General features: G+C 38.1%; 1 protein-coding gene across 2 annotated transcripts in view; it reads left to right on the top strand.

The window, feature by feature from the left end:
• The window catches only part of grb14 (growth factor receptor-bound protein 14), a 31,849-nt gene extending 9,397 nt beyond the window's left edge, over window positions 1-22,452 (top strand). The window contains exons 1-13 of one of the 2 annotated variants that reach the window (XM_080038092.1): window positions 11,950-12,061; window positions 12,400-12,556; window positions 14,040-14,161; window positions 14,305-14,379; window positions 14,528-14,665; window positions 16,202-16,312; window positions 16,424-16,522; window positions 16,834-16,896; window positions 18,352-18,468; window positions 20,094-20,163; window positions 20,259-20,346; window positions 21,232-21,325; window positions 21,475-22,452. In XM_080038092.1, coding sequence (XP_079894218.1) covers window positions 11,987-12,061; window positions 12,400-12,556; window positions 14,040-14,161; window positions 14,305-14,379; window positions 14,528-14,665; window positions 16,202-16,312; window positions 16,424-16,522; window positions 16,834-16,896; window positions 18,352-18,468; window positions 20,094-20,163; window positions 20,259-20,346; window positions 21,232-21,325; window positions 21,475-21,621 — 1,356 coding nt within the window. In that variant the 5' untranslated portion in view covers window positions 11,950-11,986 and the 3' untranslated portion in view covers window positions 21,622-22,452. Of the gene's footprint in view, window positions 1-11,949; window positions 12,062-12,399; window positions 12,557-14,039; window positions 14,162-14,304; window positions 14,380-14,527; window positions 14,666-16,201; window positions 16,313-16,423; window positions 16,523-16,833; window positions 16,897-18,351; window positions 18,469-20,093; window positions 20,164-20,258; window positions 20,347-21,231; window positions 21,326-21,474 lie in introns of those variants that run through there. The other variant, XM_080038091.1, reaches the window with a different exon arrangement.
• Window positions 22,453-24,165: the final 1,713 nt, after the last annotated feature.

Here is a 24,165-nt window from a genome sequence, read left to right as displayed (position 1 = left end):
GTAGGTAAAAAATTAAGGTAAAATAACAATAACAAACTTTTTTCCCGAAAGCTGTAGTGTATTTCAGATCCAAAGTTATTGTTGCCGGGGATGCACAACACCCTGAAATATGTGCAGGGGACAATGGGGTAATCTGAGAAACTTTTTACATTTGCTCCCCTCTAAGCGAGCTAAAATGATTTATCACTAAAATGTACACATTTCCCATTAATTCAGGATGTTTCCTAGAAATGGGCATTAGCAGAATTTTTTCAAGACAAAGGGCAGTGAAAATATGATTGTTTTAATACAAGTTGTCATGTGTCTCACTTTACCCCAGCTGTGGGGTAAACTGAGACAGACCAGAACAATCAAGGGGGTAAACTGAACCACTTACTTTTTTACACTCTGAAACTACCATAACACAAATGTAACAGTTAGAATCCTGACAGCTAGCTTGAAAACCAAATATTACAAAACTAATGTTGGACTAGTAACAGAATCATGGGGTTTTGTCAATTAAGCAAAACATGTTTCTAAACACTTGAAAGTAACTCTGATCAAATACAACATATAATTCATATTCAATAATTAACATTCAAATGACAGATATAACCAGTTAGATTAAAACACAGTCTGGGGGTCAGAACACAGGACACTCAGAACCAGAACAGTCTGGGACTCAGAACAGGACTAGACCCAGCTGTCATTTTCCATCTTTTAGTCTTTTTTTCTGCATTTGTTTTATTGGGATCATTCATTGAATAAAGACATATTTCTTAGAGTCTATTGATGTTAAAGGTCACTCTCCTGTCCCCCACATACATACGTGCCAAACCATGCCCTTGCTGACACCCCTTCAACCATCAACCCCCACCTCCAGCCCACATTGTCTTTTGTCTTTTCAAACGAGTCTCCTTGCTACCTCAAATATAATGGATTCATTAAAAGAGGGCACAGACACTGTCTCTTTACCCCACAGCATTTGTCTCACTTTACCCCACTGCCACAATTTGAGAAAAAGTACCTCTATCAGCAATTCAGGCTAATCTTCAGTTATCATCATCACATGGTTTCATATGTTGGTAGTTCATCAACATGTGTGATACAAGTTTTTCTAGCTGAATCAATTTGATTAGGCACAACAATCGATTAAGTTGACAGCAAGAAAATTTACTTTTACATACAAAAAATTAATTTTTGTGAAAAAAAACATGCTTACAACATCACCATGAGGTCCTCTCTTTCATGGCCAAGGGGAAATGAGAGGGGCTTGAAAACATATATCTCACATGACCCAAAATGTGTTCAATGCCCTAGATACAGGGGGTGTCTCACATTCCCCCATCCTACCCTACATATTTGAGTTGGAGACTTTACTGTCAAGGCCTCACTTTAAAGTCACTGAGTAAAAAGTGGCACATCTCATCCCACTCTCCCCTAATGATATCGCAAAACTAAATATCGCGATATATCGCCATATTGATTTGTTGACACAGCGCTAGTGTAGGCTACTGGGCAGATCCAATCGTTTTAAAGGTAACACTTTACAATAAGGTACACAAAATTGTAGTACCTACTACATAGATATGTGTTACCTACTACATAGGTTTTTTTTTGGTGTTACCTACTACATAGGTTTTTTTGTTTTTGTGCTACCTAACAACACATAGGTTTTTTTTTTGTGTTACCTACTACATGTTTTTTTTTGTGCTACCTAACACATAGGGGTTTTTTTTTTTGGGTTACCTACTACATAGGGTTTTTTTTGGTGCTACCTAACACATGTTTTTTTTTGGGTTACCAGACACAAAATTGTAGTACCTACTACATAGCTATGTGTAACCTACTACATAGGTTTTTTTGTGCTACCTAACACATCGTTTTGTTTTTTTGTGTAACCTACTACATAGGTTTTTTTTTTGTGTTACCTACTATATAGGGTTTTTTTAGTGCTACCTAACACATAGGTTTTTTTTTGTGTTAGCTACTACATTGTTTTTTTTTTCTACCGTTTTAAACTTCAACAGACACCCGCCTCCAAGTGAGTGAACGTTTGTCAATAGAGCAGACCTTCTGTACAAATGAAATGAAGTACGATGGTCTGGTAGGACCAGGCTAACTGTACAGGACACAAGAAAAGACATGTTGGGCAGCTAGTATATAGAGTAGCCATCTGGGACAGAAATGATAGCGACCGATTACATTAAGCCTCGGACTGCACGGATTACCTCAATAAATTATTCAGGCTGAGACACGTCTTGCATTTGAAAACATGTATCCTGAAACAAGCACAAAACAGTCAACTTTATGATGCCCGTGTTTACGTGCATAGGGATGTACGTAACGCATCCCTACAGCTGACTGGGTGAGTCACACATCGGGACACCAATCCTCCCTTTTAAAGGCCCGTAACAATATTCTTCTACTTCTTTTAGCAAACAGATACAATGGGGGCATTTCTTAAACATTTTCCCTCCATATTTTTGGGGGTTGGTTCAGTTAATAGTACAAGAACTGCTCGTAATTTCTGCTTTGCTACTTGGATCCGGAGTCGGCTTTTTGCCTTTATTTGACGATCCTGCCCACGTTCAGGAGGTACTATTTGCAGTGGAAAACGACCCGTGCTGCTACCAAAACCGAGTTGAGGTGATAGGTAAAGCTACATGTGCGGTGGAAAAGCGCCATAAGCTACCGCTCAGTCATTGTGAAGGCAATTCCAGGTTGATATTGGTGATTGGTGACAGTTGTGTTCGAGCATAACATCAACGAAGAACTGGCATATCTTCATGACACTGGTGGCAAAATAAACAGTTTTTGAGGAAGTCCAAGCAGTTGGCAAAGCCTCCACTCTCCAGGAATATGGTGGGCAGTCCTGCTTGGACTCTTACCAGAAACCAGAAGCACACAGACAGTCTCCATCCAGACAGTGTCGAGTGTTCAGTTCAGCCATATGACTCAGAGGAAATGCCTGCCCCTTATGAGATGTTATTTCAGATGCAACATGCAGCATGTCTGTGTAGTTCACTCTTGAGTTTCAGACTCTCAAATACAGCAGATGTCATATTGTCCTCAGGGTCACACTTAATGGATATAAAACATATATACATGTTCTCTTCTTTTAATTCCTTAGTCATTTGTCAGAAAGCCCTATAGTGACCAGACCACTTTGCTGATGCCTAATGTATCATTTCAATGTTACAGACTTGAATCAACGAAGGCACTGATGTCGGTAACATGGCCAGATACAGTCTCCAGAAAACTGCATCAGATTTTTTTTTTTAACAATCAGATTTTGTTTTCACCATTTTTTTGCAACACTGTGATTTGAATGATTCAATAGTTTAATGTGATATGAGTAAGAATCACTGTGGCCATTCTCTCTAATCTCTGCACATAGCTTTCATTCCTTGAGCTTAACAGACAGTATGTGTCATGTAGGAAGTTGTCTGGTTCTACAGTAGACACAAGTACAGCTCCTTTTTTCCTCTCCATGTCCCTGACAGTCATGTAGGAATAGATTGTGTATTTCTTGGTCTGATTGTGCTCAACACACTTTGTCCATGGCTTTGTAGCTGTGCTTGTATCAGGGCTTTGATGCAGGTTTGACACTGCTCAGTTTATATATTTGGTGATAACCGAAGAGATGTGTATTGGGTCAACAATACATTTTGTATACTTACTTTTTTTAATTTTTTTTTGTTAGCAAAAAAGTTAGAAACCTTTATAAAATAACTTCCCCCTTCTGCTTAATCGTGATGCATGTCAGTGTAAACTTTTACTTTCACTGAACAGAAGTTTACCAAATTTGCAAAGTCTTCAACTGTGACGTGTGAAATGACAGCTGCAGAAAGTTGTCTCATTTAAATAGGTCAAACTCAGAATGTCCGTTCATGTCAAACACAAGTAGCATCTCTCGCACACACAACACGGATACAGCACCAAATAAGTACATTTAGACCTAAAAATGCAAACTGACCTGGAATTTGGTCAGTCAAAAATTGGTAATGTGAACTGATGATTGCAGCCAATTCTCCCTCTATAGTAACTTAGCATGTGGTTATTGTCAGTTTCATGGCTGCCGGTTAGTTTTTTCCTTATATGTGTTCTATTTGTTGTTGTTGTTGTTTGTGTGGACCAAAGCTACTGTTTCTTGTAATGCTTTATCTATAATGGTCCATCTTAAACCAACCACAAAGCTCATTGACTTGCCGTTTTTAGTGGTTACCCCTTGCATGGGAGGAGGCACTGCCTTGAGGCTAAATTCAGGGATTAGATTGTACCACGACATGCTGCGCCCTTGTTCTGTTAAAGATGGATACTTATATATATATATATATATCTCTGGGAATTTACAGTACATAAAAATCAGCCAGAGGTGGCTATACACTGCATACCTGCATAGATGCACCACTGCACCTCTGGTCGCTGTCTTTGACAGAGCCTTTAAGGATTCTGAATGAATCAGCACTGGTCAAGGACAATGTGTCTGGAGCTGGCTTTGTTATGGGAGCTGTGGAGACTCTGTTATCATTCTTGCTCCATTAATTCCAATTCATTTTAGCTGTGTGATAACTAGCAGCGTCTGCTTGTCTGTGCTCTCACAAGTCAAAGTGCTGTGTTTCCTGATAAACATGAAGCCTGTTGTGGGAGGTTCTTCTTTCCCTGACTGTTCTCATGAGTTGAAAGAGAGGACACTCATTGGTTGAAGTTGAATATAATAACATGTATTGTCCATGGCTATAAGGAGAAGGGATATGCACATTTTAAAATGCAGTGTCCTGTCCTGGCTGTTCACTGTAGCTTTGCTTGGTTTAGGTGGAAGAGAAAATGTGCACATTGTCTTGAAATGAACCAGATAATTCAGTACAGTATAACCATGGCAAGACTGAATGAGTTAGTGTGTTTGTGCGTGTGTGGGCTTCGTCAGAAAATGAGTTTTAGGCTCCAAATGGTCTGTGACTGGTCCTTCTTTTATAAATACATTAATAGCTTTTTTGAAATGACATCTGCCCTCTGGTATCTTTTTGAACAAGCACTCGTTCATTCTAGTGCTTACAATAATTTCATATAGTGCCAGTGGAAATTTAGATGTATTGATTTGATAATATAGTTTACCTAATTAATAGATGTAAACCTTTTTAAGAATTTGTTTCATTTGACATAAATCTCAAATTTTTTAATAGTCTAATTGTAGACACTGAGGCTTGAAGTGGGTGTGTCTTGTAAAGATGGCATATTCATATTCACAATGCCTCTTTTGTCTAGTCTTACAGTAAAACAGATGTGGGTTGTGTGTTGTGGCTGTGAGATAAATAGCTTTTTTGGACCCCTCATTTCCTCTATCGTTTGCTCTGTAACAGGGCTTAGATAGCATACCATATTAAGATACAGTAGTGCCTAAGCATCAAATGAATATGGACTCAAACGTACAGTATATTCAGAACATTATAGGACTCAAATACAAAGTTAGTTTTTTAGTTATTTATTTTGCTTATTTCTATGTCTCAGCAAACATTTGGCCCATCCTACAATGACTACAAAGAACCACTGTTTATCAAACATAAATATTTTATTTCAACACATATATTCAGTATAAAAATAGAATTTTAATTTTTTTTCTTTTACCAAACAAAATATTGGGTGGTTCTTGCTAAAGAAGGACAATAGCACCATTTTTCTTTTGAATACTTAAGTCGTTTTTCAGTATCTAAATCATTTTTAAACGGCACATATAAAGTATACAACATTAATGCAATATTTCATGAATAAGCTCATGAATGTTGTTCTAGTGAACTGTATTATGTCTGAGTCTAAAAATAGCGTTTGTTTTTGCTTGCTTTGTCTTTCTACAAGGCAAGCAAAAACAATCTGATACTTTCTGTTCTTCATCTTCTGTGCTGTGGTGATTATGATTTGTTTTTTACATTATCACGAGGCAGAATTGAATACTTTGATTCAACGTAGTTCAGCTTTCTCAGGCATTGTATATTGTAACTGTATCCACCATGAGAAAATCTTTTTCAGTTTGTATTATCGAGCACTGTGTTTCTCAGAACGAGAGAAAGGGAAAAAGCTTCTACAATCTCAAGGACAAAGGAGGAGTCTGTGTTGTGGGGAGGCAACATGACCAAGTTTCTCACAATTTCATTGTGAAGGATATCACTAACAGTTTTACTATAACATCCAAAAGAGTTACCAAATAGCAAGATCCCTTCTGTCTTGAATACCATTTGTATATTGTATTAATTAACCTTAGAACTATAATTTGCACCTTATGCTAATTTTTAGGTACTATGTATGGATATTTTCTATGTAGTTAATTGTAAACTTAGGGCAGAAGCATGAATTTCCATGCGAGAAGAGTCACCTTGCCTGCCATCACGCCACTTTGTCTGCAGAAGCGGGTAAGAATCTAACATGGATCTCTTCTGTGTTATCTCTTCCAAGGCTAAACGTTTTCGTGTGCTTTCTTCTGCTCATGTTCGCCGATTGTTCTGAAGTCGGAGATGGCGCTAGATGAAATTCAACCTTGTGAGCGATATGTTAGAGCTCACTATGTGTAAAGCTTTAAATAGGTTTTATCTTCCTGACTATTTTCAGTCTTTTCATGAATTATCTTCATAATGTTTTTCCTCCTATTGTAACCTGTCTGTGAAGCACATTCTTCAAATTGATATTTTTTGTTCAACGAGGATGTATTGAACTTGGGAAAGTAACTCACTTGACTTGTACTTGAAATGTACTGACATGTAAAATGTGCAGTTCACTTTAAAACGGAGCGTGAATGAAAGTCCACCCGTTAAGTCAGAATTTTAATAGATAGTGTTATTCATGCATCCATTGTCTATGGAGCAGTGCTTTGCATTGGAAGGACATACCTGTTTGGAGTGTTGGTTCTTTGTCTTCTAAGAGTTCAGCTTTCAAACATCAATGATCTGTCCAACAAAAAGATAATTTCAATTTTTAAACTCTGGTGTGTTCCCCTCTAAACTACTTCATTATTTATTGGATTTATGGACTCCTTATGATGGTTAGCTCTTACTGTTTACTTTGACATGGGGGTGTTAACCTGTAAATCATACTAACAATGAAGTCACTTGTTACAGAGAGGGCCAAACTGGAATGTAAACCATCTGGCCAGTTGTAATGTACAATGTAGTGTGGACCTGTGTGACACAAATGGCACCTTCTCGTGAAACATGTATAGGTATTTTGAGACAACTGTGGTGTCGGAAAGGGGCAAAGCTGAAATGTCCTAACAATACATTTTACAATTGGCCAAATCATTTGAATTGAATTTTACAATGGTAATTCCATATCATCCTAACACTGTGTAAAGCTATCCAGCATGGTTATCTTCGTAGCTTGATCTTATTTGCTTGCTGCACTAATTCATCTCTTGATTGGTTCATCCTGAATGCTCTGTAAAGCAAAATATATTCTGGCCAGCCTTTTCTTTGTATTTCCAAGTGGTTCAAGTTATTTCCTAGAATTCAAAGCACCAGTAGCTTCATCAATGTTTAGAATGCATTAGTCGTAACTCACCGATAGTGCAGTTGGCAGGGCAACTGTTAAGGCGTAAATAGCACCTGGTTTGGCCAGAGAGAAAGTCCTGACTTGCAACTGTCAAAGGTGTCACAGTGAGGAGCTGGGAGAACTTTTCTCAATGGTTTCTGAGATAGACGAGGCTGGAGGCCACCTCTTCACCAGCACTCAGTGATAAAGCTGCAGCTGTGGGAGTGCAGTTCAAGGTTGAACCAGAGCGCTTTAATTGGTCAAATGGCTCACACTGTCCTGTCCTTGAGATAAGAAGGTCTAATAGAGGAGTGTATGTTCAACAGCACTGTATGCAGTGTCTTGATTTATGTTACCTTGTCCAGACTGTGTCCAGACTTCTTTTTTCATTGAAACGTGTAACATGATGTTCTGTTTCTCTGCCCTGCTTAACCCGTCACCTCTAAGATGCAGCTTTACAAAAAATTTAAGGCAAGTGTTGTTGGATGTGAATGTCAATCACATATGTATCAGTATATACGTCGGCTGCTAAGTATTATACAATGTCAAAGAGATGTTTGTGTTGAGCGCACTGACAAGTTTATTTTTCTAATTTAAAATCTTTTTTCAAAATCTTATGTGTGCCGAGCTGAACCAAACTACCCCGCTCAGTAGAACGAGGCTTTACTTGGTATATATCTTGGTCAACTCTTTGAGTATTGATATCAATAGATATCCTAGAGGAATCCCACCAGTACTGGCTCCCTTTATGAAAGCATTACTTTTAAACACCTTGTAGATTTTTTTAGGATCAAGCATTAATTAGACAGTGTATTTAACTGTATTTTGAGTTCGAGGAGGCTCAAACCTTTTTTCCAAGAGATGTAGATTTTTTATTTTTTTTAAATGTTTTTATAGAATTGAGAGTTCTAGATTGTAATGATTCCAACTATTTAGTAGATTTAATCATGGTGGTCAGTTACTTAAAAGACCAATATCAAGCAAAACCAACCCAGCTATTACCTAACTAATTAAACAGGACATGTGTACTTTTGGATCAGGTTTACCTGGTTGATGAATGCAGCTCTGTGTTCAATGATAAAGACATCAGCCGTTTACACAGCATGATGCCTTGCCTGGCCATTCATTGGAAACTCTTAACCAATCATTAACGCTACCTTCCACTCATTGTTTTCAAGTACCTTGAGTGAAATATTATGCATAATGGTATGATGTTGATGAGCAGAAGTCAAAGTCATTACAGTGTGCAAATATAAGTGTTAGCCTACCTGTCTACATTTTAAAATGCATGTGCTTTATGTGTGTTCTTCAATCGATTTAGTGGAAGTTTTCATTTGCTGATTTTAAGGCTTCAATGTGTAGTGTGCCTGCTGACTAAATATCAGTTGTCAAGTTTGATATGTTGCTGTAATTCACATAGTTGAATGATGGTCAGCAAGATGCTAAACAATGTTATACATTCCTAAAGGTTTTACAACACAATACTATGTACAGTATTTTTTTTTTTTTTTTTTTTTTTTTTTAATGTGAAGCGCTTTGTGACCCTGGTCTGCGAGAGGCGCTATATACATAAACTTTACTTACTTACTTACTTACTATCACTATCGAGGTAAACATTCAAAAACACAATTCCATTTTATAAGAGAGCACCATTTTTTCTAAAAAGAAACACGGAAGTTCTATATAAGAAATTAAAAGTACATCTCTGTGATTCAACATGAAATATTTTTTTATTCTAGAAACAACGTCTGGTACTTTTCTGCATGACTCAGACATTGGCTAAGTCAATTAGGAAATCTAGAACCACCTGACAAGTATTGTTAATTTCTCCTTGCTGCTGTGCCTCAATTTTAAATAGCTTATAGCATACCATGTGAACACTATTTTGGAGCCTTTGGCCAAACACCCACTATTTGACATCAAATCATTGCTGATGATTATGCAAATGTTGCAACAATCTGTTTTTACATCTACAGTAACCATGGAGACAACACTTAAATTTACTGGAAACTGCTCTGCCTGTGTGGCTCTGATAATGGATTGGATTTATATAGCGCTTTTCAAATGATCTCTTATTTCCGAGCAGCAGTTATACAGCACTTCCCAAAAATATATCTTTTTGGTCCCATGGTCGCAAGGACATTTTCTTGGGGAGTGAATTTATAAAAGTAAACATTGCCTTATGTTTGGGAATGTAGCGGACAGCAGCAGGTTTTCCTTCAGGATTCCAATGGTTTCTGTAGCATTTGTGACACCTCCTACCATTTGTCCAAGGTTTGCAGAAACGCAACAATGTTGTGTATCTGCAAATGTGCTGTGCAAGTAAAGTTTATTTAATATTTGGTCTGAGCAGGCCGTAGAACCTACATTCCTTTGTGTTTGTAATCACAGTGCCTTCATCTCAGTTAGGGAATAGTCAATTCCCTCAGAGTTGCCGTTTTAACAAAACTAGCATGTAGTAACCTATGGTAGTAACATTTACGTTTAAAACATAAAATCCTAATGAAAAGCACTTTGTAGTCTCCTGCTCTCTCCCTCTTGTATAATGGTCATATTGAGGTTGTATGCTGTGAGTTTACAGGCTGTCTTAGTAATGAAATGGATCAATTACATGGTTGAGACCCAGTTTAATTTCATTAATTCATTGACTTGTGTCCTTTTTAGACAGCCATATCAAAATGTGCACAGTACTAACTCTGCTAAGTAATGCAGATACTAAGTACATCTACCCTGTTCCTGATGAAATGTGATGCCTAAATTATTTGATTTGGCCAGTTCTCAGGAAGCCACTTCCTCATAGCAACTTAACTGAGGACCAGTCTAGATGCAGTTATCAACAGCAATGCAGCAAATACATCCTTAATGTTTTACATGGTCTTAAAAAATATATTATTATGATTTTGCATAATACCGGTTGTGTCAAGTTGTCACCTGTTTTTTATGTTGTAAAAAATAAAAAAATAAAAACGTGTTTACATCATCAACATGCAGTATTTATGACTCAGCATGAACTGTTTTAAAACCCAGGCTGCTGTAGTGATCTGTTTAATATAGGCTCTCATCTTTGTTGGACATCCACAAACAAAGCTATTTGTCTTGTAAGGCTCCAAGCAGGCTGATTAAACACTAAATGGTTTACAGTGAGAGGTGATGTCATAGCTGAAAGGCTCCCATTTGCTGATGGCTCCTTGAGGGCTCAAACCTCAGCCCTGTTTGAGAGCTCTGACCTCTTTTCCGTCCACAAAAGGAATCAGACTCGTCCTGCCCGGCTTTAAACTACAAATAGAACCCAAGGAGAGAAAAGAGACACTTGCCTCTGTCAACCTTATAGACTGAGTTGACTCAACTAGAATTAGATTAAACCAGCACCTTTGTAATTGCTCTGCAAGGGCATTGTGCTTTGCTTGCCATGGGCGTGTGAATGTGAATACAGAGAGGGTTGGAGCCTTGTGACTCTCTGTCTCTGTCTCTCTCCACAGGCTAAGCGCTTTTCAGGCATGGAATACTTTCCATTGCTGGCTTCATCTATCTGTTAAAGTGATGACATTTTGTCATTCAGACATTGGTGACTTTTGTGTTAATGTTCCTTATGGCTTCATCCAGACTTGACAGGACATTTATGAGCTGCACGCTCGCATGATATTTGGCACCTGGTGTGTGAGAGGAGCAGGGAGGGAAGGGAGAGGGTGCGACAGGGAATTATGAAAGTTATGACACCAATGAAAAGGAGTTTCTGCTTTCTGAGGCTGCATTACTGATGGAATTTTATTTTCCTGATAACGTTCTTTATTATTGAGCGCAGGGGAAGCTCACCCCACTCCTCCCAGTTAATGTATTGATACATTTCACATCATTTTGATAATTCAATGTTATCTGATTGGGCATTGTACTGCTTGCCTCTTAAAAGCATTGAATAACAGTATATTTTGTTGTTTTATTCCTATTTGTTTACATTGTTTTGTTTTTTTTGTCCGGCCGCACCGCAAGGGAATAAATGTGCACTGATGTTAGAAGAGTAGTTTAATCTCAACAACTTAAAAATGGGCTATATCATACTTTTTCTTTATTTATTCTCTCTCACTCAGTCCCTCCCTCCTCTCAGATTCTTGCTTTCTCTCTCTTCCTCTCTCTTTGGAAACATTCAGACTTTTGTCTTGTTAAAAGTGATACTGAAAAGTTACTTGTTCTCACCTAGTTAGTGACCAGGGCATTTATGCTGAATATGTAGATTGTGTTTTTGGCTGTTAAGTGGGAGAGAAAGGTAGCAGGCGATTTGGTATCAAGACCCAACGTTACAGATATGTGGAGCCACGACAGCGCTGTGCCAAGAGGCAGTTTTGTCCAATGTCCGCCCTTCAGCTCGGCTGGAGCACACAGAGAGAGAGAGAGAGAGAGAGAGAGAGAGAGAGAGACTCTTTGCTTACCAGCTGACACTGGCTGTGCTGTCTGGTGCCCGTTTTTATCTTTCTTACAAAAGCTCTCTTTTGCAATGCTGTGTACTCAGCCATGCATAGGCTACAGAGCATGCCCAAACTCAGAACTGTGCTTTGCTGCAAACCGGGGGGTAAGTGTTACTTTCAAACGGATTCATTTGTTAAGTTTTTGGTGTCCGAAAGTGGTATTTCTAGATTTCTACACACTTTTCTTCGCAAGCTGAATTTTTTTTAACATCCTGGAATATCTACCTTTTGTTGGGGTTTCATCAAATCAAATGGTCTGATATTTTGTTGCTGCAAAAGAAAACAAGGGTTACCTAACTTCTGTATGTGGGTCAAACTGAGTAATTGGTGTACTAATACTGTACTTCTTTTTTAATACTGTTTATTGCATTACTTCAAGCTAAAAACAACAATCAGCCTGTACTATTTTTGATGGTTTGAATGGTTATTGCTTTGGTTGCAGGTAATCAAAGTTTATAATGAAGATAACACCAGCAGAGCAGTAGAGGTTCCCAGTGACATCACTGCCCGGGACATATGCCAGCTGTTTGTCTTGAAGAACCACTGCATTGATGACCACAGCTGGACTCTTTTTGAACACCTTTCCCAATTGGGAATAGGTAAGATTTCATTTTCTTCAAAATTGACATCATTATGTGATTAAAAATCTTGATGAAAGCACGGTCCATCATCCTAATCAAATCTCAAAATGCTGAGGTTGTAATTAATTGAAAGCTCCTACCTACACATTATTAAAAAACTATTTACTCTTTCATTTATAACATTTGTGCGGGGCCATTTGTTATTTTAATATCGCATTCAGTGTTAGCTATCATCTTTGCAATCATCCTTTAGAAAAATACTTGTTGTTAAAAATGTGTGGTAGCTTAGTTCCACACTTCTGAAGTAATTAGTATGATGGTGAAATATGTAGCATTATATATATACTGGTAGATGAAAACAGAGCACTGTCTGTTTTACTTAAATACTAAACCAAACAATGGCCCTGTCACATTGTGTACAATATGACCTGACGCTGGCACTGATGATCTTAATCACTGTGAAGCGTCAGTTATAGATCTATGTTGCATACATTATTTGTATCTATCATTCTTCTCTTGAAAAGCATTGATAGAAAGGTAGATTAGATTTACTCTCAATTTTATAATTTTAATTCAAAAAGCATTGTCTGCACAGCTTTTGTTGTGAAATGCAAAATGTTGCTGTGAGGTTTAAATGTTGAAGCCATGAAACCAATGTTAGCTGAGGGGTTACATTTTATTTGCAATTTGCACACCATTGAACCATTTCCTCTTTATCTTACTTATCCTGCAACATAAGGATTTGTATATGACATTAACTTCACCTCCATTTGCATTCCAGATTGTTGCATAAATGACAAAATATAGTTATATACTATACTCATTAAGCCAACAGTAATTGGCCACACACATGTGTCAATGATAAAGCAACAGCAATCTACCAGGGTAACATATTTCTCTGCTACATTTTCACACTACTGCACACATTACATAATGTATCCATCTGTTCTGTTCCAGTCATCAATTCTTTTTGTTTTTCTCCATTTAAAAAAAATAGTTTAAATAGTTTCCACAGTGTTCAAGCTGTATACCGTCGTCTGCTCAGAGTTTATATGTAAAGGACTCATCTATAAGTTCTGTACGTCATTTAATTCACCACTAATTAACTGCTTGATGATTCCTTTGCCCTGATGATTATAGTTCATTGTTCAACAGTGCTCCCCGTCTGCATAGCAGTCTTTTTACAAGAAAAGTGTTCCATTAATTCAACAATCACTTTAAGGTCTAGGAAATAATTAATGTTTATGCTACACTGCTTGACTTGAGAGCCACTCTTTTCCCAGAGGTTACACAATGATGAAAGGTTAATAATCAAACTGTGCCTCCAACTAAAGCAATATAACTCTTTGTCAGGAAATCTTTGGCACATTTTGCGTTGTGATTTCACAAACTTTCTTGACAACTTTCTGCCTTTAATTAATTTCATTGGGTCTCAATCCTTTTGCCATAGAGCAGTCAGAAGCCTATTGAACTTTATTTTCTTCGCTGCTTGTCTCACTAGAGAGAACCATTGAAGACCATGAGTCTGTCATGGAGGTGCTATCGGGCTGGGCAATGGACACGGACTGTCGGCTGTATTTCAGGAAGAATTATGCCAAATATGAATTCTTCAGGAAACCTCTTGTAAGTTTGCGGTTATATCATGGTCTATATATGGCTGCTGATTCATACACACATCATTTTGCATTTGATCTATTTGCTCTTTGAACAAGCTTGACTATTCCCAGTGAGTGTTGTAATAATCAATGCTGCTTTCATATTGGTAGGACTTTTTCCCGGATCATATGGTCTCCATATCCAGTGAAGCCAATGGGATGGTGGATCACTCTCAGCTCATACAGGTATCAAGTTCTTTGTGTTTACACAGTGCACTCTCCTTGCTCTTGGCTTCCATTTGCAAGGCGGTGAACCTCTGTCTAGATGTGCTGTTACCTTGAGAATGTCCTGCACACGCCCATCTATGGACAAATATTTCTCTATCCAACACAGACCTTTCTCAACTCCAGCACCTGTCCAGAGATACATGGACACCTCCATGCCAAAGAGCAAAGCAGGAAGTCTTGGAAGAAGTTTTATTTTGTCTTGCGGAGGTCGGGGCTGTATTTTTCCAATAAGGGAACGTCCAAGGTCAGTAAAACAAAATGACTCTTCAAAAAAATGTTTTATACATTTTAGGAAAATCAACAGCATTATAAAAAGCCGATTATTACATGGGTTAGTTGTTGCACATGACTAAATGACACCACCCTTATGCATACAACTTTTTTTGTTTTATATGTAATCGCATTACTTTGGTACATCATGTTTTGTCCTTACTTGAATTAAATACACAAAGTCCAAGTTTCCACAGTAAACATTTGGGATTTAAAAAACACATGAAACTAACTGCCAACTTAAAGGTGGAAACAGTGATTCTGGAGAACGCTCTTTGAAAAAATCAGTGAATATCTCCTCACAATCAGATACCTGTCCGTATTGTGTGTGCCCTGAAAAATAGCTGGTGTAAATACACAGCCTAGGCTCTGTAAACGGGCGTGTAAACAAAGGGTATGCTAACAAAGGAGGCCCACCGTAGCTAGCAACAAACCAATTTCACAGATCCTAGGCTGTGTATTAACACTGGATTTTTATGTGCACGCACAGTACGGACAGGTAGCGGATCATGAGGAGATATTCACTGACTTGGAGGATTTTTTTTGACAACAAGCATTCTCCAGAATTGTTGACGCCACCTTTTAAACCATAAGGATACATTCTCATCCTCTGCTTGTATACACTCTGGGGTCACCAGTTCATCCTCTGTATATGTCTAAGTCATGCTGTGGGAGGGCAGTGGAACAGGTTGAGCTAGATTTTTCTGAGGTCAGCTGGCATAGCAGCCAGTCAGACACAGTGCTCTCAATGCTGTTGACAAGTCAAGCTTATATCCAGGCACCAGCCATGCCAACACAACCACCTCTCAACTGCTTTCATTTCCTAAACAACAGTAGACCTTTTGTTGTCCAGCGCAGGAGGGTTTTGGTACGGTGCCCACTTTTACTCCAGCAGGTTTAACATTCATCTCTGGTCTCGGGTCAAACACGTCACTCGTCACTCAGCGCAGACACTAACGGCTGTGGCATAACTTTAAATAAGGAAGTGGGAATGGTGCGCGGCCATGACAGCAGAACAATGGTAGTCTTTGTGCTTTATTTTTTCCTTGGAAATTTATCTTTGCCACAATCTGGCTGTTGATACTATCTCAATACAGGCCCTATCAATATGTCAAATTTTATCTATTTCATTACATGTGAAGGTGCACCACACCTAGAATGACTGATTACATTGTAGTTATAGATAGAAATGTAATGTTTAGATTTAAGTGTGCTGAATGACTTATTGTGTTCCATCTGTCCAAAAGGTTTGACTGTAAGCATTGTTTGATTCAAATATAGTTGTATCACAGTTCAGTATTATTTTTCTGACACATTTTTATTTTTGTTGCTGTTGTTGAGTTCCTGACATTATGATGAAGCATTTTACTGCACAACGTTAAGTATGTGACTAACCTGACCACATTGTAAAATAAACTGGAGAGGCAAAAACTCTCCATATGTCTCCAATACACACATACTTTATCTGTACAGTATTTTTGTTTGATTATGACCTATTTGTGTTTCAAAGGAACCAAGGCATCTCCAGTTCATTGCAGACTTCAGTGACAGTGATGTCTACACAGCGCTGTCAGCCAAAAAACTACATGGAGCACCTACAGATTATGGCTTCTGTGTTAAGGTATTATCACGTTTTCTAAAACTGCCAAAGCTGTACAAAAGAAGCAGAAGTAGAGTATTGATCCACAACATACTGAACTCCCCTTTGTGTCCTTGTAACTTATTTCTCCAGTCCACAAAGTGTAGTAGTTCGGCCAGGGACTTGAAGCTGCTTTGTGCGGATGATGAGCAGACCAGGACCTGCTGGATCACAGCCATGCGCTTGTTAAAGGTTGGTTTTCTGATCACTAACTCCGAGAGATGTCTTAAGAGGAGTAATGCTGAGTCAGTGCTGCTAGCATCAGATTTAACTTTGGGGGGAGGTCAAGGGAAACTATTGAGAGATGCTGGATTAGCACTCCCACCCTTTATAGAAGCAGCATGTGTTCATTGTCTGAATATTTGCTTGATACAATTTAGAGCATTAGTCACTCTCCTGCTAGTCTATAAATAATCTACAGTCTACCGAAAGTATCTAAAAGAAAACGTTTTGTGAATATTAAGGGGTAGAATTTATAAAGTTGACGATTCTCTGTGTTTCAGTATGGAATGCAGCTGTACCAAAACTTCATTCAGCCACACCAGAAACAAAAAGCTTCACCAATGGTAAGTTTGATTGAGCGTTGAATGGTTATATCATCACTTTAAAACATCACTTGAAGTCAATGGTAATGCATCAAAAAAGGCTATGTGACAGATTGTGACAAAACCACAGAGAACTAACACCAACTCAGCAGCTTCCTCGTGTTGTGTTTTTAATCCCATACGCATCAGTCTTGTTTTAGCTGGGGGAGCATGTTAGAGAATGTAGCATCTTAAAAGCCAAATATTGAATTCAGAAGGCGGTGGAGATCGAACCAAAGCAAAAAAGAAAGTGGATATTGGGCTTAGATTCACCACTCTAACTCCAACTCCAAATTAATGTTCATGTTGCTCAATGCCTGTTGAATGTATGAGTAAATGTTTGCCTGTTGCCATTAAAACTAAAAGGCAGAGTTATGTCAGTGTTTCTGTTCTGTTCCACTTCCCCAGGCTGACCAAACGAAAAATCAATAATGTAGCTTTAAATACAAGTTTGTGTGTTAAAAATATGCTGGAGCTTACACCGGCTCACACATGCAGTATAGTAAAATAATTGCATAGGACAAATGAGGCACCTTCTGTGTGTTAATGTAGGTCCAGTGTCCCACAATAGCTTCAGACTCTGCTTGGAGTATTTTTGCAGCAGTGAACACAATCTATTTATGGCTTTTGGACATGTTCATGAACCCTCTGCTTTCTAAAAATACACAGCGATCAGCTGCTCTCAGATTTAACAACTCATCACCTCTTCTCTGCTGTCAGAGGGTCATATGTGACCAGCAGCCTCGCCAAGAGGATTAGCTGGAGAGATAGGGGGAGAACATGCATCTGCCAAATGCAGTGTCAGCCTGCTGACTCTTCTGTGCCATAGTTGGCTGAACATGCCAGAGCAAACTGCAAGATCACTGAAAACCAAATTGAAGCTGTATTCAAAGTAATCAAACACAAAATGAAGTAACTTATGTGTAGGTATGATGATAAGTATCTTTACATCATTTTGAACTGGGTCTGGGTGTGTTAGATGGACAGGAATGCCTCGATGCTCAAAATAAACACTGCACTATTTGTTTTAACCACTCATTTATATTGTAAGCTTAGTAGATGGTAGATGAACATATGTGCTAATTTAAAAGCTTTGTGGTAATCCTGATAAGATGAATTTTCTTGAGTGTGTGACTGTGTGTGTGTGTGTGTGTGCGCAGTGAGCCACTCACTATATGGCAGCTTAGAGGAGTGAAATGTGCCCATGTGTCAATCTTTTCAAAGCCACTTTAATCCCTTTTCAATGGAGCTTTCTGGAATCATCTAGAAATGATGAAGATGGAGTCACGCTACTCAGACACTAGATGGCAATACAAGACTGCAAAAGTCAGCCTACTTTCCTTGCATGGTGTATATATGAAAATATATATGTATACATTTTTAATACAATGCACGGGACAAAAAAAATGTAATTTCAATATATGTGTGCAATTTCAGAGAAGCATCTCAGAGAATTCACTGGTGGCCATGGACTTTTCTGGCCAAAAGAGCCGGGTGATTGAGAACCCGTCTGAGGCGCTGTCTGTGGCTGTAGAGGAAGGCCTGTCATGGAGGGTAAGTCATGGAGCTGCTCATACAACTTTCTCTACCTGAGAAACAAGAGTTACAGGCATTTTCCAATAATGTCAATAAGAAAAAGAACAACTGTTTTCCTGTGGTTTCACCCAGCGAAATGATGTTCTGATGTACATTCAGATGTCTTGCTTTTACTTACTGGAAACAGGTTTTGCTTTAAATTCCTTTGTTACGCACTTTGTTACAGTATTTAGGAAGGTGCTATTCAAATATATCAGTGATTCATGAGAACCGGGACAAAAGGCTGTCTTCCAATATTAACTGCTGTTATGTTTAAAAGTAAACATTTAAAATTGTAGATGTTATTATGGATTAAGAATAGAATGCCTGGAGCACAATTATCAATTATTATTTCAATGTATCATTATTATGTCAATGACACTTGTTATCTTCTCACAATGTCCAAAACAGTGTGTCCACAGAGAAGGAGTTAATCATTCATATGCACTACACTAAATAATCTCTCGTATAAATAAAAACTTTTTTTCTACAACACATTCATGATTTATAAGGTTTCTAAGTGGTGGGACACTTTTTGTCACCAGTGACCACCGTCAGACAATCCATTCAAATGTAAGAAAATCAGCCAAAATAAGGGGCAGCTGTCACTATGAAGGACCTCTTGTCACATTCTACCTCTGCAGAGTACATTACAGTCAGACAGGCTTTGATAAGTGTTTTAGTTTTAGAATATTTTACATTCCAAATCTTGAAAGTCCTGCGTCACAACCATGATACGTCAACACCGACTTACAATTTCTGAAGAAGTTAATTGAAATGTTTAGATCATTTTATTTTCCTGAAGTAGTTCATACTAGCACCTGTCATCAACAGAAAAACCAAATGGCTTCTACAAAAACTCCATTTGTTCTGTTTAAGAAATGTTAAATATGTCAACACCGTCAGATGTCAAAAAAAATTCTATTCGTATACATTTTTGAAAATATTTGTTTTATTTTCTGTCAGTCTACATCTCATGGGTCTAGCATAAATTGAGGGAAAATTAATTTGTGTTTTTGGTGTCTGACGGTGTTGACACAAAATAAGGATTGGCAAGGTAAAAAGCCCATTTTGATAAAAAAGGACAACAGCTGGGAGGTTGTGTCAAAGGTTAGCTCAGTAGCTTAGTATATGTTGGATACATACATGCAATTTAATTTGCCTAAACATAGGGTTTGTATTTTTTCAACATTTCACCCTGTTTTGTCCCACTTTTCAAGAATCACTGATATAAATGTAATGCGAATGTTGAAGAAAATCTTTTGGATAAATAATTCTTAAATGGTTTTGAGAGAAGAAATTCATGTGATAATGTGCTCTTACAATTTACAAGCCTATCATATCAGTTTATGTCCAGTGTAACAAGCGTTTTTATTTCTTTGTCCACATAACAGCAAGAACAAAATGCAACAGTTATCATGCATTGACATATTATTTTTGAGCAAAACAGAGTATATTCATACAAACCAAATACAGCTGATCATGTCAACACTTATAAGCACCTCATACGTTTTGAGCTTTAGAATAACAGAAAAGCAGCAAATATTCACTCTGTATTAACATTACCTTTTTATATTGTGGCTATTTCTCATTTTCTCCCGTAGAGGAAAAGCTGCCACCGTCTGAGTGGTCATGGGAGCCCCTCTGCATCACAGAGCTCAGTGTCAAGCATAGGTTTGTGGAAACTTGTTTTTTATTATTTTGATTTTTCTATATGCACACAAGCAGAATAAATAACAAGTAATATATTTGTCCTCTTTGTGCTTCAGCCCTCCACTTGGCTCAGCCCTGGTTCCACAGCAAACTGTCTCGGGATGAGGCACAGCGGCTAATCACTCAGCAGGGTCTGATCGATGGGTAAGAAGTTAGATTCAATTCTTTATGGTTGTTTTTAGGGGTGTAATGGTAAACAAAAGTAATGGTTCAGTACTTACTTCGGTTTTGAAGTCACGGTTCGGTTCTGTACGGTAAGGTTCTCAGTTTAGAGGAAAAATGCAACAAAAAAAATGCATGCAGCATTAACTACAATTGCAGCCTATTACCTATAGGCTGCAAGTATAGAAAAGAAAACACTTCTGCAAACAACCAAAGTCTCCAATAAATGAAATACTTCTCAAATAGAAGTGCAAGTTCTGCACCGCCATCAAAACAAGCCTGTACATTTGGCATATTCACGTCATCTTGACGCTATTTACGCCTTAATTACGTATTGCGGTACGATGCAGTTCGGTACGGTACGGCCTCTGAGCTTCAGTACGAATATGTGTATTTGTTACACCCATAGTTAATAAAGGGAAATTACTTATTTAGTGCATTTTATGTAAACCACATTTGAATTCCTTGTTCAAGAGGCCGCATATTATCAAATGCATTTTCAGTTGACAATACAGTTCTACCAATTGTGTGTATCAAAAACAAATCATTATATTGTGTGTACAACAAGTCTTTTCAGAAGACAAAAAAAACATCACGACAACATTAAACGCATGATCACAATATCGTAATGTCTCTTTACATATTAACGCCTGTGTCAACATACTGGAATCAAAAAGAGAAAAACAAAAGCTTTTGTAAAGCAGTATTCTCTAGTGGGCTATAATGTACTGGATTTTTGAGAGATTTTGTATTCCATGTCATTCTTGAAGTACTTGCAAATGCCACACCAAATATTTCTGATTCATAGTCAATCTCCAAATAGGAGGATTTGGACCAACAGTTTTAACATTTCTATTTTAATTCCAGTGTATTTCTTCTGAGGGACAGCCAAAGCAACCCCAACACATTTGTGCTGTCGCTGTGCCACACGCAGAAAATCAAACACTTTCAGATCTTACCTGTGAGTACAAATCCACCGTTTGCATAAAAGCATTTCCACAATGTTTTTCCTCAACATTTTTCCTCATGTTCAGCAAGTGACCTATCTCTTATGTGTTATTCCTTTGTGTGCGGCATATGCATGTGCTATGTGTGCATACTCGGCTGTAGGTGGATGATGAAGGGGAGTTATTCTACAGTCCAGATGATGGTCAGACACGGTTCACCGACTTGATTCAGTTGGTGGAGTTTTACCAGCTAAACCGGGGGACGTTGCCCTGCAAGCTCAAACACCACTGTGCCCGGATCACCCTGTGAACAAGGGACCCAAGGGACCCCCGAGGGCCTCCATAACTCTAAACAAACACTCCCAGTGTATTTTGTGCCTTGAAGAAGAAAGATTCAAAGACAAACTGAACAGCCATGCTAACTGAAACCACTGTTATCATCCACTATCGTCCCCATGGATACTGTGCTACCAGGTCCTTCCTCATTTCTCTTTTTGAGGGAAAAAGCAGAAATTTGACTGTATAATAACTGACTACATGTGCTCAAGATGATGTGTAGCAAGATGATGTGTAGTATTTTCTGGTGAGCATTATTCTTTGGCCCCTGAATGTGGCAGTAAATCCATTGTGCTAAGTCCAAACAGGACATTGTGTACTGTATACTGTGGACCTGAATGTTTATTTCAAACAGCTTGTGATTCTAACACTATTATGACACCAATGGAAGGAAGTATTTTTCTTTTCTTGGAAATTGACATATAGTAGCAGGAGTGAATCTTCACTAAAACATTCAAATAGAATGTCTACTGCAGTATGTATACAGTAATTATACCTGTCAGTTATGATTTTTCAAAGCTAATGATTGTTAAAACCCAACAAATGCACATGTTTTTTTTAGAAACCATATCATGCTGGGAATCATAGAACACAGCATGTTAAATTTGAGAAAACTAAGCTATCATTAAGCTAAGCTTGTCAATGTATCTCTAAGTATTCAGGTATTTTTTTAAGAGTTTGAGAGAATGATATTTTTTTTTCCATTTGAGAGATAAATTACCTCTCAGGAAGTGTCACTGTACTGAGAGGACTGAGGACTGAGACTGTTATGGAGACAACAAGAGAGGCAATGTACAGGCATAGAGAAATGGCACAACAACCTCACTAGCCTGTACTGTACAGTCATGTTAAATGTTTTTGATTAAATGAAATGTTTGTATTACATGGAATTAGTTGAGTGATTGCACTAGAGCCAAAATAGTGAAATGTTTGTCACCATTTTTACATATTTTAAGCCGTCAAGTTGGAAATCAGACTATTTTGTGACTGGATTTTGATCATATCTGAATTTATTAGGGCCCGAGCACCGACCGGTGCGAAGCCCTATTGAAATGCAAAGGATTCTTATTATTTTTATTTGTAGTCATTTTTGGCACTTTTCACCCCCTTCCCGTCATGCATAACTTGAAAATGTGTTGCGTACCCATCAGACCTGCAAAAAATTGCAACTTTTCGTTGGTTTCGAGTCCGGGCCAAAAAAACGGCGCCCCCTATGGCCACAAACAGTTTTTCAGGAAATGCATGCTCACATAAATGCAATTTTATGTCATTGGCCAAAATCAACAGGAAGTCGGCCATTTTGGATTAAGTGCCTAAAATCGCCATATTACACATTTTCACATATCGACGAACTCGTCCTAGAGTTTTTACGCCAGGAACGTCGAACCACATCTCAAATACTCAAGACGCTTGCCCGATGTTAAATTGTGAAAAGATTTCAAAATCACAATAGTACCAGGGAGCTATTGGGGGTCAAAGTTGACGTAAACATCATAAAATACAGACCTCATGAAACTTTAATTCATCATAACTCAGGCTGTGTTATACCTAGCTGCACCAAATGTAAAACCCAAATGTATCTTTCCAAAAAAGCCTCTTGAAGCCCCGCCCCAAAATCAACAGGAAGTCTTTTAATTTGAAATATGTGAATTTCTGACTCGAAAATCATCACAATGTTCAAAAATGTACTACTCCTAGCAGGAACATATTTAGCAAAATGAAAACTCTAGGGACACTCATAAGACATGGAAGATACACCAAAAAAAGTTTTGTTTGATTCCGAATAAGTATGACGAAATGCCGGCCAATATTCGCCAAAATTCGCTCATCTGTCATAACTCCACATTACTCTGCAGGATTCCAGAGTAAAGTGGACTCAACAACTTTTTGTACAAGAAAAAATATGATAGGGTAAGTCCTCCGACATGGAAAATGATATACCCGAAAGCTCGTTTTAATCGGAACCAAAAAACATCAAAAACTGACCTCATGAACCCTTTAATTGATCATAACTCAGGCTGTGTTACACCTAGATGCACAATATTTCATATAGGAATGTACAATCCCAGGACAAACAAAAAAGCCTCTTGAAGCCCTGCCCCAAATACAACAGGAAGTCTTTTAATTTGAAATATTCGCCAAAAAAACAGGAAGTTAGCCTAACTCCACCATACTCTGTCTCATCTTCTCCAAATTTGTTATGGTTAATGACACCCAAAGCCTGAGGAAGCCCAAACACTAATATTCATATAAAGTGAGAGCGCCACCTGTCAAAGCGCCTTCGCCGTAGCTTGGCGTCTTCGCCACTAAACAGGAAGTATCTGTAACTCCACTATACTCAGTCTGATCTTCTCAACATTCTATCTGCTTAATGAGACCCAAGACCTGAGTAAGCCCACACAATAATATTAAGAAAAAGTGAGAAAGCTAGTTTTAATCGGAACCACCGTCTTGCAGCACCGACTCGTCATTCGCCAAAAAACATCAAAAACTGACCTCATGAACCCTTTAATTGATC

This window comes from Ammodytes marinus, assembly GCF_949987685.1.
Source record: "Ammodytes marinus genome assembly, chromosome: 12".
NCBI classification, from domain to species: domain Eukaryota; kingdom Metazoa; phylum Chordata; class Actinopteri; order Uranoscopiformes; family Ammodytidae; genus Ammodytes; species Ammodytes marinus.
The sequence above is the reverse complement of the archived record's forward strand: the minus strand, read 5'-3'. Positions and strand labels throughout refer to the sequence as shown.